This window comes from Cygnus olor, chromosome 22 (genome assembly GCF_009769625.2).
Source record: "Cygnus olor isolate bCygOlo1 chromosome 22, bCygOlo1.pri.v2, whole genome shotgun sequence".
Taxonomy (NCBI): Eukaryota; Metazoa; Chordata; class Aves; order Anseriformes; family Anatidae; genus Cygnus; species Cygnus olor.
In genome coordinates, this window is record NC_049190.1 from 5,594,481 (window position 1) to 5,614,698 (window position 20,218).

Genomic DNA, 20,218 nt, shown 5'->3' on the forward strand with positions numbered 1-20,218 from the left:
CATCAGCGGCTGGGTTACGTGGTGGGTGATGGAAGACCGACCTAGCAGAGTTTTGAGTGTCAGGAAGGGGGCTGCTGCTGGAGGCTTCTCTGCTTGGTTGTTGGGAAACGTGCTGCTCCTGCAGCCTCCTCCATGGGCATTGCCACTGCTGTGCACCACGTGTGCCTCATGCGAGAGCAGAAAAATCAAAGAAACACCAACACAGAGGTCAAACTTCTCCAGAAAACCAGTTCCCTCTCCTTTGGGAACTTGATCTCTAAGGTATGTGGTGCCCACAGGACCCCTGTGCTGACACGAAGTGCCCGGCGTTACCTTGCTGGTGAGCCAGGGCTCCCTATCCCACTCCGTTTGCAGGGAGCATCCCTCTACACTCCTCTTTCTCCTCTCTGTAGCAGAAGTAGCCGGAGCCAGGCACTATCCGTCTCCCCTGCCTGTCAGCTCGATGGCAGCAAGAAGGACGGCAGTATGACCGAAAAAGGTATTGTTAAGTAAAAGGCAGGCCGTGCGTGCAAGCCCGCATCTGAGCGGCGCTCATCCCATTATGTAACAGGGAGTGATCCTTTTTTGGAGCAGAAAGGAGAGGTGGGTGGAGAGGAGGCTTGCTGGGAGCCCAGGCAGCCCTGGGGCCAAGGAGCGCTTCCAGCAGGCTCCGTGTGCCTCTCCCTGCCTGTAACCAAACCCCGCTCCGTGCCCCTCCTCGGGCCGCCTGCTGCTTCCCTCCCCCGGGCTGGGAATGGAGATCTTGCTCTCACCGCGAGGCTGCAACGGGAACCTGATGGCAGAGGGGAGTAGCTGGGGCTATTCTGGGCCCCGAGGGTGTTCGGGGAAAGAGCTAAAAAGCATTTGGAGAATCCGTGTGCTTTTTGGAGCCCGTGAGTCAAAGCAGCGTTAAAAATACACGGCAAGCATGCGAGCCACTCTGCGGCTGTGACCCCGCGCCCTGCCCTCGCTGTGTCCCTGGTGGCATGCTGGTCACTGGGTCAGGGTCCAGCAGGAGCCAGGTAGAGCCCATCTTGCCCTGCTGGGGCTCTCCCGGGTCTGCATCTCCTTCCAGCAGAGCCCGGGATTCTGGGGCTGGACCGGGGAGGATTTATACGTAGGTGATTTTCCAGAGCTTGGTGCAGTGCAGGTCCAGGAGCAGAGCTGCTTGCTTCCCCTTCCCACGCATCGCAAGAGAGCCACATCAACGCAAACCACCGAGCTGACAGAAGGGGACCCATCGCACCCTGTAGCCCCAGTAGTGGTGCCTGTGTAATGAAGGGAGCACACATTCTGCAGGCAGCTTGGGGTGCTGTGTTCCACTGAGCACGAGTTCAGATAAACGCGAAGCACCCCTGCCTTCTCCAGGAGCTCAGCTGCTTGCCTTGCTGTTCGTTTTGGGTCACTGGTGCTCCTCCAGGCTTTGTGCCGTCCTCTTCCTCAGCAAAGCAGCCTGTTAGGAACTGGCTACAAGAGCTGCTGTCCCCCAACGAGCAGTCTCCCCTTCTGAAGTCACTGCTCTTGAAAGAAGAAGGGACTAGAGCCTTTGTGGGTGGCTGGGAATTCAGGTGGATTTGGAGAGGTGATGCTCCAGCCCGTGAGATGTAGGCAGAGACCCGGGGGCAGGCTGGGAGCAGGTTACAGATGACCACCTGGCTTTTGCGGACAGTTCCTTGCAAGTTCTAGCTCTGCTCCCCCGTACGTTGGCACCCGGGGGCTGGCTGGCTTCGCCAAATTCTAGTTTTCCTCCTGGGGCTTCCTCTCTAGCTCTGGTTCTGCACTCATGCAACACTCAGGCTGCTGTCCCTGCCCGCAGCGCATCGCCTCTGCCGGCACGAGGGGGAGCTGCCGGCTGTCCCCAGGGCGTGCAGGTAGGCAGCAGGGCAGAGGAGGGTTGTTCGGTGCTGCAGGGCCCCAGTGCTGCAGCCAGGGCCAGCAGCTGCAGGGCCGTGGGTTATGCCAGCATGTATCCTTCTCCTTTCGAGTGCTGTCTAGGATATCCAGTGCACTTTCGATGGGGGATGCAAGGCTGGGGAGAGACATGTCTCCCGAGAGCAGGACATGTCCCCCTTGTCCCCAGAATGTTCTTGGAGTTGGCTGTTACAGGGATTATTCCACGTGGGGCTGAAAACCACCATCCCCTCTTGCCATCCCTGCCTCTGTGCCATCAAGTTTCCTGTCCCCCTGTCGCAGATTCACCGTGGGCACTAGTGGTGGCAGTTCAGCAACGTGGCTGGTTTCATTAGCCCTGCTGCCAGGGGCTTGCTCGCTCGGCTTACAGCCACCTCCAGCCCCTCCAGGTGAGAACATCCCAGACTAGCATCCGTTGCCCGTGATCAGCAAGGGCCCTGAGTTGTTAACCGAGCAGCATTGCAGCCAAACTTGGGGTCCCTGCAGCAATCCAGGCGTCTGTGCTGGTCCAAAGGATGCCGCAGCACGCTGTGTGCCTCCGCCTCCTGTCCCTCCTTCAGCAGGGACGTGGCACGGTGCCGTGACCGTCATGCAGGATGGGTTCAGGTAGGCTGTTGCAGGTTACCCCGTGCACTACCCCGGGCTGCCCTCGCCTTCTTGCTGTCCTCTTGGCTTCGGGGCCCCGTGCCGGAGCCCATCAGCTTCAGGCCAGGTGTTGCGGGCCCTTGTGCAACTGCTGGTGTGAGTCAAGGAGCTCGTAGCTTCAGGGTATTGCTCGCTGATTTTTCTGTTTTCTTTTTCCCGCTTTTTTCCTTGATCTCTGTGCCAGCAGAACTGGCAAAAACAAAGACCCTTGGCAGCCTCCTTGATCCTCTTTGACTTTAAAGTGCCACTGGCATGTAGTGTTGCCTGACCCTCTTAAATGTCCCTGAGTAAACCTGCCTGCTCGGGCAGCCAAGCACCTGCAGCCCCGGGCTCGCTGGGAACACGCTGCCCACAAGTGACGTGTCCTGGCCGTCCGGAGCCCCGCGGGCACGCAGGGCTGTGTCCGACAGCGGGGCCAGGTGAGTGCAGAGCTGTAGGTGAGCTCCACACCCACATCACCGGGTGTAGGGGGTGTCGCGGGGCAGGACATGGCCGTGCTCAGGCAGGTGTTTGCTGCAGACGCTGTTCCCTGCCTGTGTTATCTCTGAAAAGGACATTGCAGCCCAGGGCTGGCCCCAGGAGGAGCCGTGCTGGTTTGTGCCAAAGCTGTTCCCAGCGCCGCTGCTTCACTTTCCTTCGGCCTCGTGGCTGGCAGGTAGCTCACCGCGCCGCGCGGGCAGCACCTCCGAGTTTTGCTGGCAGAAGCAAGCTGCCAAAAGTGCGGTGTCGGAATGGATTTAGTTGCTCCAAATACGATCTCTTCTGCCTTGTTCCCTGGGGGAGCTGATGCGGGCACGTTTAGCAAGCGCCTCTGCAACCAGGGGCCGTGCTGGTGGGCGCAGCTGGGTGGCTGCGGGGGTGCTGAGGTTCCTGCAGCGGTGCGAGCCCGTGTCCCACCTAATGCCAGCAAGAGTTTGTGTGCGGGGGAGCCACATTATGGCATCTTCCTCCTTGTCGCTGGAGTTGGCTATCGGAGCTGCGAGGAGCAATAGGAACCGCAGGCCTGTGGTGTGTCAGCAAAAGCAGTCCTCGGGACTGCGTGTGTCTTCGTGTGTGCGTAAAGTAAATAAAAATCGGCTTGGAAACAGGCCTCGATTCAGTTGTCTCCAAGCACCTGGAAATTTTGGATCTGGCTTTGAATCTCTGTCCCAAACAATTTTTTTTCCCCTCATCTAGAAGCAGCATTCTTCCAAAAACAGCCGCTGGAACGAAGCAAGCACTCTGTGCTTTGATAACAATTGCAACATTATTTTAACTGCATCTCTTTTTTTCCATTTGACTCTGTTTCAGCAATTAGATACGTGCCAACTTTTTTTTTTCCGAATTAAGAAAAAGTAACTTCCTATTGCAAATAGAGGAGACAAAGGAGAAAAGGATTGCGAGGAAATAATTTCTCTTTGCAGGTTGTAGTTTTCCCAGGCTTGTGAAGGGTTAATGGTGTTTTTATGTATTTTGTTTCTGAAGTGGGCTAATGAAGCAATCTGCTCTGAGCAGGACCTGGCTGAGACAGCCTGGCCTCTCCCTGGGGCACTGCTGAGAGCTTAATTGGCTCAATAAATACTTGATGAAGATGTTATCAAAAGCCGGGATGCTTTGTTAAAAATCAAGGGGTTTTTGGGACGATTTTTAATCATGTAGCTTCCCCCCCCTTTCCCGAGCCCCATGGCGTTGCAGGGAGATCTGACTTGAGAAGAGCAAAAAGGCAGCAGAGCGGCTTGGTTAACTCACTGGAGGAAGATGTGAGAGCTGGAGCCCTCTGTGTTTACGAGCTTTCTTTTTGCAGCAGGTGTGTTTAGGAGAGAGCAGCGTGTGAAGTGGCAGCAGCAACAAAGTGCCCCAAATCCGAATGCTGAGTTACAACTTGATGCCTGCAAGCAGTAGGGAACGATCTGGTTTTCCTCCTGCCCGCCACACGGTGAAGTGTCGCCTGTGTCCACCTCTCCCAGGCCTTCTGCACGCTCCACATCTCAGGGCTAGGTCAGGTAGATAAAATAAATCCCACTGCCCTGTGCTGCTGCACGCAGGCAAGTGTAATGGGCAGGGTAAAGGCACATTGGATGCCAGCGCTACCTGGGTCAGCTCCCTGCAGCTCCGTTTGTTTCTTCCTTCCTTCGGTGTGCTGCCCTTGGCCGGGCTGGGTTTGGGAGGCGCGAGGCTGGCAAGACACTCTGTTCGAGGGGAAGGCACTCGGCCACGGGGCCGCTGCCTCGCTGGTCAAACACTTCATCACCGTGTGCTCGGGCAGGGGTACAGGACGCATTGTTCGTAGCATATACAACCGTAAACTTTTTATAGGGCTGCAGGAGAGGAACGTTTCCAGTAAGGCGAGAAGGATAGTTTACTTTTTGCGTGTGTGCCTTTGGCCAGAAATTTAAAAGGACTCAGGATGCTTCATATTTGATTTATGGAGGGCTTTTTTCTTTTTTCTTCTCTTTTTATTTTATTTTTTCTTTTCTATTTCCTTCCTCTCCAAAGAGTTTACCGATGGCCTGGACAAGTGTGGGTTTGCTCGGAAGGTGTTTGAGCAGAGCGTGCCAGCACTCAGCTGCACGTGTTGCTGCTGGCGGCCGTGCGGGGAAGGTGAACGTGGGCTCGAGTAGCAGGTGCTAAAAGCTGAGCCTGGGGGCAAAAGCTCTCCGTTTGTGTTTTTCCATGCTTCTAACTGCCTGCTGCAGCTGTTCCTTCGGTTTTATAAGCTTTGCTAAGAAATGTTTTACAGTCAAAGCATTGAAATGTTGCTCTTCGTGAGCCCTTGAGCTAAGGATATTCTTGTGGTTTGAGGCACAATTTGGGGAAGAATTTGGGGGACAAGTAATGAGAAGGGAGGGATGGTCTGGTGATTTAAGTATCAGCCTTTCCTGATTTCATGGGAGTCAGATGCTTGACTACGTTGTGCATTTCCAGATGTTGCCTTCTTCTTAAATCCTTTTCACTACCTAGGCCTCACAGGCCCTTTTGGAGCTCCTGGTTAGCCACGCTGTGTTAACTGACCTCGGGGTAACGGGGGCCTTGTTCTGGGGTGGAAGGTAGTAGATGTTGAACCAGACTTGCTACTGTTCTGCACAAATCATCTGTATTTATAGAGCTATTTATATTTATACAGCTAAAGCAGACTAGTAGAGGCATTCCCATCTTTCTCTTCATCCTAACAAGGGCTCCAGGTTGTGTTTGTCTGAATCCTTACGACCCCCAGTTTGGAGGGGAATCACAACTACTGTTGCTTCAGATTTCAATCACAATCAGCATTAGAAGGTTTTCTTGAGTACTTAACCCAAATATTCCTCAGCTCAAATGAATTTAGCAGTTCTCATCCCAACCTTGATGGACAAGAGAAGCAGAGGTTTATCAGCGCAGAGCAGCTGTTTGTAGGTTTGGATACTACTTATATCTTCTTGTCCACTGGACCGTTCGTGGTCCTTCTTTCTTTTCCAGACAACACAAACCCAACTTGTCCAACCTTTACTCATGGAGATGAGCTCTCCTTCTGCAGGTGAACCCTCTGGGCAGGCCACTTAGAGGAGCCAGGTAAACTCCACAAACACAAAGCACACAGTGCTTTGTCCTTCCTGACTCTGTTTATCTAGGCTGCTCTGCGTTAGCAGCCCCATTACTTTTAGGGGGCAGAGAAGAGCCAAGGTATGTACCACCCAGGCCTTGTTTCTCATTCCCAGGGCATTTCTGCCGTTCTCTCTTAATGGGCCCCTTCAGCTGACCTTGGAGTTCCAGCTTAAGCCATGGCATTAAATCAGCTCTTTTTTAGCAGCCATTTCATTCCTCCATCAGCAGCTATTTCAAACGGAGGACCCTTACAGCATGGGCAAGCTATGCACCTCCAGACAAACGGCCAGGACCTCGTAGCCTGTGCAGTCTGCCTTTTTGCATTGGGCATTATCAAAGCATTTGAACGTCTGAGCCCAGGAGGTCACTTGCTATCTATTTCTGGTCTCCACTGAAGTGTAAGGAGATGGTTTGGTGATGGGTTTGTTTTTCTTTCTTTCTTATTAAGGCTACTTCTTCATGAAATACCAGAATGGAAATAGTAACTTAAAAAAGATAGCTCTATTTGTGTTTCTTACTGGATTTATTTCTACCTGGGAACAGGGGGTTGTGCATTTTTGCTGTGGCACACGGATCTCAAATGTTTCGTCCTTTAATAGTATGAAAAATCATCTGTGATCAGCTGGTGGAGGTCGGCTTTGGGCCCACATGTTTGGAGTTCCTGTATGAGAAGTGTGAACTCTTAAGCCTGGCCTAGCACTGGTGCAGCAAGGCTGCCTGATGGAAAGGTCAGTTTGCCACAGAAACCTGGGGTTTGCTCAGGTAGGATCTCTCAGTAAAGCTAGGTATGAACCTCGCTGAGTTGCAGATGCAGTTGTGAGTGCGGAGGAATTAAATGTGCTCCTCAGCATCTAATAAATGCTGCCCAGGCATGGCCCTGTTTGCTGTGCAACTGCAGTGTGCCTCCCCCAGCGTGGACAATGGTGGGACTGCTGCAGGTCGAGAGCTGTGAGAGCACCGACTGCAGAGAGCAGAGAGGAAATTTCTTCATGGACACGTTGCTCTGCTTTGATAATCTCTTTTGGAACATTTGAGGGCACCAGCTGCTCTTGCAGGAAGGATGCTGAGCCAGAGGGACCAGGCTGCTGGTTCCTCTCTTCCCACTGCTTTTGGGATGGGTCCGTGCACGAGTAGGCTGGCAAAGGGAACCCAGAGTGTCTGTCTGCTCTGAGCTGCTGCCCTTCCTGCCCTTCCCTTCCCAAATGGGAAGGCAGGGAGCTGCCAGAGGGAGTGAAAATCCATCCACTGACTGTGTTTTGCAGCTGTGGGAACAAAGACCTGCAAGCGCTTGCATAATCCAAGTGCATGCACATGCGATAAGATCTGTAGGTGTTACTCCTAGGCCTTGTCACCTGTCCTGGGGACTTTGTAGGACTAAAAGAGCTAGAGACGGAAGGTTGTTTGTTCGGGGCCTTCCAGCGTTGGTCACTTCTCAGTCCGCTCTTGAGCTGCGTGGAAATGTGTGCTGTCTTCTCGAAGTTCAGCTTTCACTCTCCACACTATTTGCTTGAATTTTTGCTATTTTAGGAACGTTCCTAAGAAAAAGAGAGTTTGTCCTTTTTGCAACCTTTTAAAGGATGACAAGTGACTTGCTGAGGTGAAATTCAAGTCAACATTGGACCTGTTGTCCCCAGACGTGGGGTTGTTCTGTTTGCAGCTCCGTCCCCAAGTCTCTGAACTTCTGTTGCCTGTCAGATGTTTTCTCAATTAGGAAAACAGATTGTATATGAAAACATGTTAATGAAAGCGCGTGTCCCTAGAGGAGCCACAGTTTAGCACTTTAATTTGGTCGGGGATGGCTGGAAGGTTTCACACGCTCCAAGGTGTTAAACTCTGCTGATTGCTGGAGATAAACTCTTTTAAACAATTGTCTTTCAGACGTGGCCTTTTCCTAGACCAGACAGCGCCGTGACATTTCGTCCTGTTATTCTGGTGGCAGCCAAGCTGTGGATCTCTGGCACTATCTTGTAGCAGCATCAGTACTTAGGGTCCCTGGCGAGACAGGGTGTAAAGGCCGTGTGTCTCCATCCCCAGTGCTGTTTCTGGGACTGCACAGCACGCACCAGCACCACCTTGCCCTGAGACATAGCTGGCCTCACTGCTGCAGTGCAGGTTTAATGTTCTTTGCTTTTGCAGCTGGTGTCTCCTAGGTGTGCAGCCTTAACAGCCTGCAGCTAGGCATCTTGTTTCCTGCTGAAGAAGGGAGCGGTGGGTTGCAGCCCTGGCCCCGATGATGGCTACCTGCCCTTCTGCCCGCTTACCTTTAGGTGTTGCTATTCCTGATGTTCTGATGGCACTGCCCTGGTTGCACGGGGAAAGACACCCTTGGCCCAAATGCCTCGCCTGAGAAGAATGCAGACAGTCTGGCAGAGCGCAGGTTAAATAAAGTTTGCCTTGGCAGGGCCCATGCTCTTGGATGTACTGTGAGCTGCCGGGGCGTAGTGGTGACGGAATTGCAAGCACGAACGCCAGCTGCCAAGAGGAACGGGTCTCCTGGCCCCGCTCGCGGACTCCTCTCCTCTGGGACTCTGGAAGTGCTGGCGAAATCCAAGCCTTCTCCCTACCCAGCCCGGCCCAACGCTCCTCTCTGTCTCTGGATCTCCTGCTGCTGAGGACGGCGGCCACGGGCGAGTCCCGGCCCCGAGAAGTCAACGGGGACCCTCCCGTTGACCTCGGTGGCGTCAAGGATTTGGCCGCTGGCTCCCCCTTGTTCTGGCGGGGAAAGATTTTAGGCGGTGGTGAGTTCTGACTGATGGCCATGGCTTTTGCTGTTGCACAGGGAAGTGATTTAACACCTTGGAAAGAGGGGCTGCCTGATTGATGCAGAAACTTCCCCTGACCAGCTTGGGTGGTGTTGACAAATCTCCCCTGCCCTGGCTGCAAACACTTCGGAGCCCCTTTGTGGAGTGATATTCCCGCGGCGCAGCCTCGGGATTTGCAGGTTGTTGCCATATAAAGGGCACAGTTTGGCCCAGCAGGAGGGCCAACGAGTGATTTTGTTGGCAGGTACCTACGCTTCCTTTTAATAGATGTGCGGCACGGGGTTTGGATGGGAGCTGCAGAGAGTTCATTGCCTGCAACTGGGGGACGGGGCTGGGCTGGGTGGGAGGGAAGCAGGGAGATGAGTGCGAAGCAGCGGGATATTCATGCCTCGCCGTCCTGGGAGGGTGCATTTTGGTCTCCCAGCAAGACACCCTTGACTCTTTTAGCATCAGAGGGGCTGATGAGGGGAGTGCTGGTTGCCAGACCACGTTCACATCCTTCCAGTTGTTCACAGGGATTGTTTTAGAGTTAAAGCAACAATTTTGAAAGACGGAGATGGGGGTGGTTCTCCCAGCTCTTTCAGCTCTGTCATCTGCTTGTGCGTGGACATCACTTCAGTCGAGTCCCTTAGCCATGCTCTCTCTGGACACCTGTTAACTCATTTGATTTCTCTTGTGCAGCAGGGCAATGGAGCTTTTCACAGCTTTTTGCTTTTCCTTTGTGACTTTGCATGTGTTTGTAAGATGGGGAACATTTACCTAAATCTGGTGCACAGGAAAACTCAGCTAATTAATACTTGTGAAAAAGTATTATATATATATGTACCCACTTGAAAACTGCATGTTAACTTACCCGGCAAGGTGATTTCCCCTCCAGGGCCTCAGCAGAAAGCTCCTTAGTTGATACAAGTCTGACATTTCTGATCTCTCTCTCCTGCCCTGTGCCTGCAGGTGGCTGGAGGTCCAGGTGGTGAACCTGACCTGCACCCAGCGCTGGGTCCAGTACCTCCAGCTGCTGCAGGAATCCATCTGGCCTGGAGGAATTTTACCAGCCGTGCCTAAACCAGCCAGGACAGAGGAGCAGAAGAAAGCAGCAGCAGAGCTGGCCCTGCAGAGCCTGATGGGGATCTTGCCTGGTAAGTGTGCACCAGAGATGGGTCAGGAGCCCCGTGTGAGGCTGGGGAACCCTCCAGTGCATTGGCATCTCTGGAAATGTGTTTACCATGATGGGGTCTGCTTGTGCCAAGGCACTGAGAAATGTTCCCAGCCTTTGGGGTTGGATGGTTTCCTGCAAGGAAAAGCAGCAATTTCCCAGTTCTGGGCGGTTTGCACAACCACCTAGGGAACAGCACAGCTTAGAGAGCAAGGGCATGTGTCCTGGTGATTCCCAGGTGCAGACTGCCACATGTTCCTTCGTAGTGCTGGTGGTGCTGTTCCTGCTGAGCCACTCCAAAAAGGAGGGGCTCAGGCCAGGCTGTGCCACGCTGTGCTCCTACCTGCTGCCAGAGGTAGCATTGCTGAAGAGTCGGGCAGCAATCGTTCTGGTTTCTTGCTCTAGAGATGACAGAGTGGCTTTTCCACTGGGCTGAAATCATGAATGCAGCTGCACTGGATTTCCCTCCTGAAGTTTGACATGGGGACCTTTGGCATCGAAGCAGCTGCTGCCTAATCCATGAGTGCAGCCTGAACTTTTAACTCCTTGCTGCAGTGTAAGGGGCCCTTAGTATCCTTTGGGAATGAAAAAGTGCTACCAGCATATGCTGTTTCAGGCTGAAGCACTTTCCTGGCAATCAGTTCCTGTCCCTGGATGTTTTTTCTCGTGGTAATATTGGGCACGAGATGCCTCAGGCTCAGAGCACCATCAAAAACTTTGATTTGGCACCCTCCAGGAGGAGACTGAGCCCATTTCACTACAGTGGAGACGTGCTGTTCATAAAGCTTTGTCTCTGATGTTGACAGATGTGATCCAAGAAATCCTTGGAACCAGTAAATGTCGCATGAGCTGGAACCTGGTGCTGGAGTCCCTGCGCCATCCTGTTATCAACAGGTATGTTGATTAGTCTCCTTACCTCAGCAGCCTGTGCAGCGGGCCCTGTAAGCTATGCTCAGGGCTCTGCTGTGAGTTTCGCACTGCCAGCTTCTTGGCACAGAGCCTATCTGGCTAATCTTGCTCGACTCCATATGCTATCAAAGGGAATCTGGGACGATTATCGCGAAGTTGTGTGTTTTAGGACCTCAGTCTAGCTGGAGGTTATTGAGTCAATCATATTAATTATGTTGTCAGGCTTGTTTAGGTTGTAGATGTCCTGGGAGGAAATAGGACCAAATCCATGTTTAGTCTGTTGTTTTTAGAAGAGCTTAGGGAGCCGCATGTATTTGTAGATGGTGTTTTTCTGCGTACCTGTTGCTGTGCATTCGAAAAGTGATGTTTTTTGTGATTAACTGCAAAGAAGTGCATGTGCCACCTTGCTCCACGAGATGCGTTTGTGCTTTCTGTGCTGCTCATCAGCTCCAAACACTTGCTGGTTTGGGAGGGTGGGGGGAAACCGAACCATCCCTTGAAACCTTTCTTGTAGGGTGTGAGATCTTTTGTCTGTCTCATGAAGGCAGGCAAAGTATTTCTTCCTTGCGTGAGGAAGGTACAAGCCTTCCTTTGGCTCCTGTGTGTCTGGAGCTGATCTCCGAGCTCCACTGTGCCCTGACCAGGCTAAGATTTGTCTTCTCTCCATTTCAGGCACCTGGTTTTCTGCCTCTTGGACATTCTGCTGGAGTTCTTGGTTCTGAAGGGCTCCAGTAATGAGCTCGAGACCGCAGCTGTCGCGCCGTCTGACTCTAGTGGCCTGGAGAAAGCAGGCATTTCAGCACATTAACGAGGGCTGGTGTAGCCAGCAGTGAAGGAGAGAAGAAGCCACAGGCATGGGATGATTTGATTTTCAGTGCTTACTGAACATGTCTGGGAGCTTCTTGTAAAGAATTTTTCCAGCCAGTGCTAAATGAGGCTGCTTCCAGGCTTCTCTGTTTTGACTGGGTGATGAATCAAGCCCGCTGTCAGTGGCTGAAGAGGTTTTTCTGCTGTGTAGTGTCTGTTCCATCGCTGACTTGATGGAGAGTCTGAACTGAAGATGCCTGACTTCTGTGGAGCTGGATGTCCTGAGAAGTATGTGCAGGCTGTCCACAGATGCTGTTTGGGTTTCATGTCTCACCCCATGTGTCTGAACAGCCGTAACATACACACAAAGGCAGGTGGCACACACGAGCTTTGCTTTTGGGGCTTCAAGCTCCACCTGGTGCTGGCATGTAGAGGCATGATGGTGTCTTGTTGCTAGGTGTTTCTCCAGGACAGGTGAAGGGAGGACCAAATGCTGTCCCTGCTCTCTTAAGCAGCCTGCCTCATGCCTACACAGGGCCACCTGCTCTACCAGAAGGAAGACAGGGAGAGAGTGGAGCATTGGAGATGTGACAGCAGCCCTGAAGTCAGTCAGGAACCCATCCCCATTGCCCAAATAATTGGGAAGTTGGAAGCAGTTCAGAAATCAAAGCTGCCGTCCTACCTTAGGGACAAAGATAAGTTGGCTCCTGCTGACACCCCTCCAACATGGTCTTGTTCTGGCATCTTTTGCTCCCTGAACAGTAGGAGGCAAGGAGGGTAGGCTGTGGTCCTGGAAAAGAGAACCATCCCCATGCTGAAGAGGAATGGTAGCTTAGCTGGACTTTAGGATTCCCATGTATTTTGCCTACTGAGTTCAGTCCCAGAGACTCATCTGGAAGGCACAGGAGAAAGGGAGCTGGTCCACGTGTGACACGTAGCAAGTAAACCAGCTCCCAAGGTGCTTGTCACAGTGAGCTCTTGGAGAGGAGCGAACGCCTCTGAGCCCAGGAGGAGTGCTGGATGCGTGTTTTGGGAATGCAGCTGGTAAGATGGCCCTGGGAGCACCACCTTAACTTGGACTGCTGTCTCACTATGCCTTGGTTTGCTATGCCTGCTGTTGCGAACAGCTGTGTGCAGATTGCTCCAAGAAGCTTGTCAGCTCAGGCTGTCCAGTGCCATCCAGCGCAGAAAGCCACGTCGGTCTGACAGCTGCTGCCTTTCCGGGTCATCCGAGACTTGAGTGGTTTTGCAAGCTTACGTTGCCCAGCTGTCAGGCTCGTGACAGGGCAGATGGACGTGGCAAATACACACCAAGAGACAGACCCGTCTGTATTTCTCCCAGGATATGGATCACCAGACTGACCAGCGCTGGACTTTCCTAATCCAGGGCATGCTGCTCCTGGTGCTCTCAGCAGATCAAAGCACTGAGAGGGGATGTTGCAAGAGAAAAGCTCGCAGGATCACAGCTAGTTCCCGCATTCCAGTACCAAATGGTGCATTTCATGCAGCCTGCGTAGTTTCTTGGAGCTGGATACTCCGTGGCGTGTTTGGAGAACAGGTCGTGCAGCTCCAACACGCGTACTGCTGAAAGCAGAGCCTCTGCTCTTCCCAGGGACAGCTGCTTAATAGTGGACACTTCTCTGTGTGCTGCTGCATGCTTCTGTTGTGTGTGTGCCCGTGGTGTGTGGTAGATGCTGGGAAGGAATAGTTTGCTGCCAGGAAGTGTATTATTAGGAAGTTCCAAGGGTACCCAAGACTAGGCAGAACCCAATGTAATGAAATAAAGCGGTTTTGCACAGCTTATCGGAGCCATTTCTCAGCAATGACACTTTTGAGCTGGTAGACCTGCCTGCCTGCTTGGAAAAGGAAGGAGTTACGTAGCGTAAGAGCAGATCAGACAATGTGCTGGAGGATGTTCCATCTGGAATAATGGCCAAGCAGCAGGTCGGGAAGCAGGAATCCCCTGTACCCTTAAGCACAATATCTACTTGGAGCACCCTCTTCACCCTCTCTTTCACTGCCAGGTTCTGATTCCCTTCCTTTTTTCCTACAGCTTCCATTACTGTATCTCCTGCCTCGAGGAGGCAGTAGGAGAAGGAGCCATCAGCCGGGGATGGCTGATCTGTTGTGCGTGGTGGCTTCCCAGATGCTCGTGGTGTGCTTGCTTGCTCTTGCTTTTTCAGGACCTTTACAGCACCAAGGCTGCAGTGTATCACTGATTAGGGGTATCACTACGAGACTGCTGAGAAGGATCATTCAGAGATGGTTGCAAACTCCTCGCTGCCAGCTCCACATGAGGACAAAGGTGTCGTACAATCCTTACAGACACTGCATTTGTCCTCAGAAGGATGAGCTTAGGCTTCCCCTTTGCCAGGAAGCCCTGATATGCCTGCCTCTCACCCTGACCTCCGGCATTATGCAAGCAGCTCAATATTCATTCCTCCTGATGGAAATAATTTGTGATTTCCGCTGGCAGGCTCCGAGGAGCATAGCTGGAGAGGTGGCACTTGGCTGGAATGCTGTGACAATGACCTGTGGCTGTACCAGACAACTCGGTGTGTGCATCCTCTGCACCTTTTATGCAGGGGCCTCGAGCCCTGCATTTTGCAAACTTGCTCACACGGTGAAGTAGCAGCATCTCCTCTGTGTTACCTGGCAGTTGTTGGGGCACAGAGAGGTGAAGCAAGTTTACTTGCTTCCACTTCAAGTCAGCAGCAGAGTTGGGAACAGACCGCAGGAGTTTGGATTGTGAGATCTGTGTTTTAATCTCCTGAACCCCCTTTCTTTTCTTAGAGCAAGGAAAACAGAAACCAGGATTGCCAGAGCCCTTTCTCAGGCTCTCACTGGCCAGGCTTCAAGCTCCCATTCTCTCCTTCATAGATATTAGTCCATTCTCACAGCCAAGATGAAGCTGCCCATGAACAGCATAGGAACAAGTAGCCCCTCTCTGTATCTCGTTGTTAAGGAATACAAAATCCAATAAAAAAATCAGCTTGTTTTTTTTTTAACCTAATGACAGTTTTTTGTCTCGCTGTAGCTTTCAGATTAAATTGAGCACAACAGTGGCAAGGGCAAGCTTCTTTGATCAGGTGGGCTGGAAGTTTATTTTCTCTGGACTATGACTGGAAGTGCTGCTTTGGTAAAACAAACAAGGCCAGCAAAAACCTTTAACTCATTCTGTGTGTCAAGCTCCCACAGTTGTTCCAGCAAGTTCCCTTCTTCTGCACAGTTCTGTGTAGAAGGCTTGAACCAGGGAGCTTCAAGGCATCACCATAAGCTGAACAGCAGTTGTTGTGTTGAGCTAGAGCTTGATTTTCAAAAAAAAAAAAAAAAAAAAAAGGGAAAAATGTGCAACTGTGCACTGAATCCTTGTCACCTTTCCTGTATTCAAACCCCTGTGTCAGCTATTTGTGGTCTGTACCGAGGAGTGCTGGTCTGAGAACCTGTTATGTGGTTAATGGGGAGCAAACTGGTGCTCCAAGTACCTGTGACTTCTGCTCTGACTCTGTGTACAATAATACTTCATTTCAAAATTATTTCTGCATTTGGATTTAAAATTCACCTTTGTCAAGAGACTGCGCTTGGAAAGAAAAGGGCAAGCTGGGGAGAGGCAAGAAAGCCCGTTTGGGAGAGGGAAGAGTTGGGGCAGGCATCTCCCTGAGTGTTTGTCGCATCCTGAGATGCCTCGCTGGGGTGGCAGGGCTGGTGGCAGTGGGTCTGAGACAGTGGTTTGCCCTCTTGGCACGCGGTGGCATTAGTGAGGGTGGCTGTGACCACAACTGGGGGGGCTCCAGCTGGAGCACAGTCCTGGGACAGCTTGCAGAGCCCTGGCTTCTCAGATGTGGGAAAGACCAGTGTCCTAGGCAGCTTGGTCAGAAATGGGAACAAGTTTTCCTTCTCCGGTACCAACAGCACTGCTTCTTTCTCCCTGACAAGCAAACTTCTTGATTTAGGCTTCCTGGTGAGTGTGAAACCAGAGGAACAGTGTGGGGATCTCATGGCCTTTCTCCTGGAAGAAAGTGAAAGACACCCAGATAAGCAAGGGGCCCTGCTGCTTGGGAAGTTCACCTTGACACCAGTCGTGGAGGAGGAAAGCTGGTAAGCTATAAGGAAATAGGGGTGAATGTCTGAAAGAAATTCCACATGGAAGTTGAAATATTACAGCAAAATAAAAATACTGGGAAGGAAGAAAAACCTGATACAATGAATGCTTGGGTCATGTATTATTCTAGATTAGCTCTGCCACAGAAAGATCCAGTACACCCTATGAAAGCCATTACCTACAAGCTGGTGAACATTTGTACAGCACATGAAGCAGGGATCATAGCTGAAGCCAAGTTCCCCTGTATAATATCCACTCCAGGGTAGATTGGTCCCTTTCCAGTATCAACAGCCAGCAGATTAAGCATTTATCTCTGCAGAACAGTGGGTAATTGATACCAGATCGAACTGGGAGCTATGCTCTACAGAGCTTGCTTGTGACTGTATTTGTGACCAGGCGTGGCTGTAGTGCCTGCAGGTGACTTGTGGGAAATGGGATGTGCTTTTTTCTGTGCCAAATGGTGCAGGCATTGCCTCGGTGCTGTGTGCCCTGTAGCAGAGCATCGGTAGCTTCAGGGCTTTGTGCTGGGATAGCATCAGCCTTCCCAGACACAGCTCAGGGTGAGGTCTTCTGTCGTGGCCACAGGCAGTAGGCATCAGGGTGAGAACCCATCAGGAGAGCTTTTATTCCAGCCAGACGTTGGAAGAATGGAATCAGGATGCTGTGATTTGCCATCTTCTGCATTTAAATGTAAAATCCAGGCTTTGGCACATCTGACTTCTTGAAATAAATTAATACCATTATCCTGGCTGCAGTCCAGTTCAGGTGATTATATTCTTCCTACCTTAATGCCACTCCAGCCCCCTGTCTCCACTGGATATGCAATGCTCTAATTCCTGTCTGGAGCTTGCTTATTATATTACAAAGTCTTTCCCCCTCTCCTCCCAAGTACAATTTGTGTACAGCAGGCTCGCCCTGCTATGCTGAGCTGCTAAAATAGTTGAGAGGACCTGCATAGACATTTAACTGTGCCTGGTGTTGTCCTGGAGCATCTCCCTGGTGCTTGAGCCTGCTGAGCAGAGAAGGTAGACAGCATAAATGATCAGAGCAAGTGTTACAGTCCTGTTTAGCACGGTGGACAGTTAGAAACCCCCCTCTTCCTTCTCAGAGGGCCTTTGGCTGGTGTATGTGTTAATGGAGGAAACATTAACGTTGTGGGGTTCTTCTACCTTCCTGTCTTGCCAGGTCTTCAAAGTTGTTGAAGGCTCGAGTATGTCCTTACATACAGGCAGGGACGAGACCTCCTGTCTTTGAGGAGCACAGTGTTAGTGTCCCAATGTGAATGTGCCCAAACAACCCTGCTAATCTAGTGGGGCAGTTCGGCCTCGATTTGTGCTCAGCATCCAGCCCCAAGAAACCCTGTTTCCTGCAATACATGAGCAATACTAAAAGCTGGCTTTAAGTACCTCGTTTCCCTTTTGGAGCTGCTTGCTTGTCCATGTTGGTGGCTCGTTGGCCTTTACATTTCCTGCAAAGGATGCATTGAGGTGGTTTCTCCCTCTGAAAGGTATTTAAAGTTGCCTTCTTTCCTTACCCTTTCAATTACACTCTCTTCATCTCCTGGCCTCGCTGAGCGCCTGAAAAGGTTGCTCAAGCAGTACTTGAGGAGAGCATCCCACAATGTGCCCTACTTCCTTCCTGTTCCCAGGCTTCTTTGCTCTTCTGTGGCCCCCGAGGACAAGGGAGGCTTGAGGGACGTTCTGCAGAAGGGACAGCAGGGGTGAGGATCAAAGACCATAAAGCACTGTTTAAATATATAATGCCCACCGCTCCTCTCGAGTGTCGCATCTGGCAGAGCCTCATTAACCTTCTGTTTCCCCCTCCTACTCCTTTGCCCCTGAAAATCAACAAAGCCAAACATAACAAGTTGCCTTGATTGAAGAAGGATGAAGTGTGTGTGCTTAGTGTGAAAAAGCAAAAGCAAAGCCATTGGCTAAAGCCCCTTTTCCATGCAGGCCACTTCACATTTATTACGCTAGAAGACGGAGCTCTTTAAATCCCGATGCTCTTTATAGTTGAGCTCTTTAACTTTCTCCTTTCCTCCCCTTGCAGCCTTCATTCTCCCCTTGTTCGGCTCCTTCCGCTCTGCTCCTTTCTTTTTTGTCCTGTGAGAACGAGTCTTTTAATCCCCTTGTAGCGCAGATTAAAGCTATTATAGCCTCCCCAACCTGACATTTTCTCAGAGAGGCTCACAGCCAGATCTTTATGAGCGCTCTCTGTCTGTCTGCTGCTGCCTTTCTTCTCGGCACACTAAACCCCTGTTCCTGACCTTTCCCTGAAGAAGGAAAGGCTGTGGCGTGCAATCCCGTGTAGGCAGAGGCTGGGCTCAGCGGGGCTCGGTGGGCAGGAAATTAAGACCCATGGAAATTAACAAGTAAATAAGGAGAGAAAGAAAAGACGATGGGAATTAAGAGACAGAAGCAAAGCAAAAATCGCTGTGTTTGGAAACTGAATGCAGAGCCTGGGCCTGAATTTTGCACATGGTCTTTACAAGGAGGCAAGACATAAACCTGGGACTTGTTTTTTAGTAGCAGACTGGGGGTACCTGAAGCCTAACTTACTGCCTGACTCCACGCTTTGCTTTTGACCCAGGAACAGTGGGTGCAGGCACCTAGAAGTACACGGGTGGATGTTGAGTGTGTGAGCTCTGAAGGGCAGGAATGGCCTCCAGTACAATGGGGCCCTGTCCATGATAGGGGTTTCTTAGTGTTTGTCATCAAAGGATTGTACATCAGCTCTGGGACTGCAGAGTGGGGCAGTGTGCTGCTCCTTGTCTTGTACACATCATAAAAACACAAAGGATTGGGGTAGCTTGCCTAAAAGTGCATGTGCTAATGGCAGAAGCATCTTTCCGTTGGAGTTTTCTGTCTCTCATCATCAGTCCTGCCCCGAGAGGTGTCCTGCAAATGTCCCAGAGTTTTTGGCTAAGCACCAGGGAAGAAGAAAAACTCGGCTAAAGGTCTGTTCCCCAGGGAATGGTGCAGAATTACCCTCACACATTCCCTCTTTCAAGTTTGTGTCCAGTATGCGAGGATGCGTGAGTGAGTAGGAGAGGTGTCTGTTGTTCATACGGGGCGGAGGAGGCACTTTGGTTTCTTCTTCTCTCCAACCTCCTGCATTGACTCAGCCTGGTTGTTCTGAGCCAGGGCATCACTTCCATGTAAAATGGGGCTGGGCGCCTAACCCAGAGCTGTGCAGCCGTCCTAAAGCAGTGTGTGAAGGACTGCAGAGCTCGTGGTGCCGTGCTAACCCATTCAGGGAGCTTGAACTGAGGAAAATCATGCAATACCTTCATGAGAGAGCACGAAAAGCCAACTTTCAGTTCTGCAAGGTTTTATGTGCATCCATTTGTACGTGGGGTTTTTTACCTCCCTTGTGAAAGGAGGAACAGAGAATTTGCTTATCGTTAAAAGCAACTTGAGAGCGCAGCCTTCACAAGCCATGTGCGGGGCTGGAAGACGTTTAAAGGGTTGATTCAGCACCTCCAGATTTTGCTGAGGCAGGTGGTGACCACACAGAGGAAGGTTTCCCAGGCTGCTGTCCGCAGCACGGCCGGCTCAGGCCGTTTGTGCTCTCCCGTTGCGCACCGCCGCGACCGCGGGGGCTTTGGGGGGAAGCGGCAAAATTGCTTCCCAAGCAAGAATAAAAGAAGTGCAACTGTCCCCTTTTTGGGAACTCGTTTCGGGGCAAAAGTTCCCCCGGCAGCCCAGCTTGCCGATAATGAAATCGAAACGGGAGCTGGCCCCCGGAGGGGCCGTACGTGTGAAACACTGCCATGTCGAATCCCTATGAATCCCCCCGGCTCCTCCGCGAGGGAAGCCCGAGCCCTGTAATTACAGCTTTTCTCTTTGTGTGGGCCGCCCCCCCCCTCTCTCCCTCCCGATAAGAGGATATTTGTAATGAAAATCGCCGGGCAGAAGCGGGGAACAAAAGCGGGGAGATGCGAGGCGCTGGGCTCCCACCTCCGGCCGGCCTGCTGGCCGCGCGGTGGGCACGGGGAGCCTCTCATTAACCTTCATCTGCAGAAAGGGGCTGGAGCCCCGGCGTGCCCCGTTTCATAGCTACAGCAGCTCGCTCCCAGGCGTGCGGCCTTGGGAAGGAAGGGGCAATCTCCCCAGCAACCGCCCCGGCCGGGGCCCTAATGCGTTTTGCGCCGTGCCGGCTAATCTGGGGTAGAAATGTCACCGCGGTCCGGCCCCAGGCTGGCAGCTCCCAGCCACGGCCTGCTCGTAAGCACATATCCAGCTTCAACCTTCTGGTTGCTGGGGTGAAAGGGCCTCTTCATCTCCGCGGGGAGAGGCAGATGAAACCCGGGCTCGAACAAGGGACCTGCTTTTTCCCCCCCCCCCCCAGACGCTCCCCCTCCGGTTCAAGAGCCCTTTATTATGTCTT

General features: G+C 51.9%; 1 protein-coding gene across 9 annotated transcripts in view; it reads left to right on the forward strand.

Annotated features, from left to right (window-relative positions):
- Window positions 1–20,218, forward strand: part of SNX19 (sorting nexin 19) — a 109,411-nt gene that overhangs the window by 11,592 nt on the left and 77,601 nt on the right. For 2 of the 9 annotated variants that reach the window (XR_005814229.1, XR_005814230.1), the window contains exons 9-11: window positions 9,807–9,991; window positions 10,815–10,902; window positions 15,678–15,822. Coding sequence is in view for 4 of the 9 variants with exons in the window: in XM_040534220.1 (XP_040390154.1) it covers window positions 9,807–9,991; window positions 10,815–10,902; window positions 11,590–11,725 (409 nt within the window). In the remaining 5 variants the exon portion in view is untranslated. Of the gene's footprint in view, window positions 1–392; window positions 3,850–4,318; window positions 4,518–8,494; window positions 8,832–9,806; window positions 9,992–10,814; window positions 10,903–11,589; window positions 15,259–15,677; window positions 15,885–20,218 lie in introns of those variants that run through there. The other 7 variants (XM_040534220.1, XM_040534223.1, XM_040534221.1 and 4 more) reach the window with 6 other exon arrangements.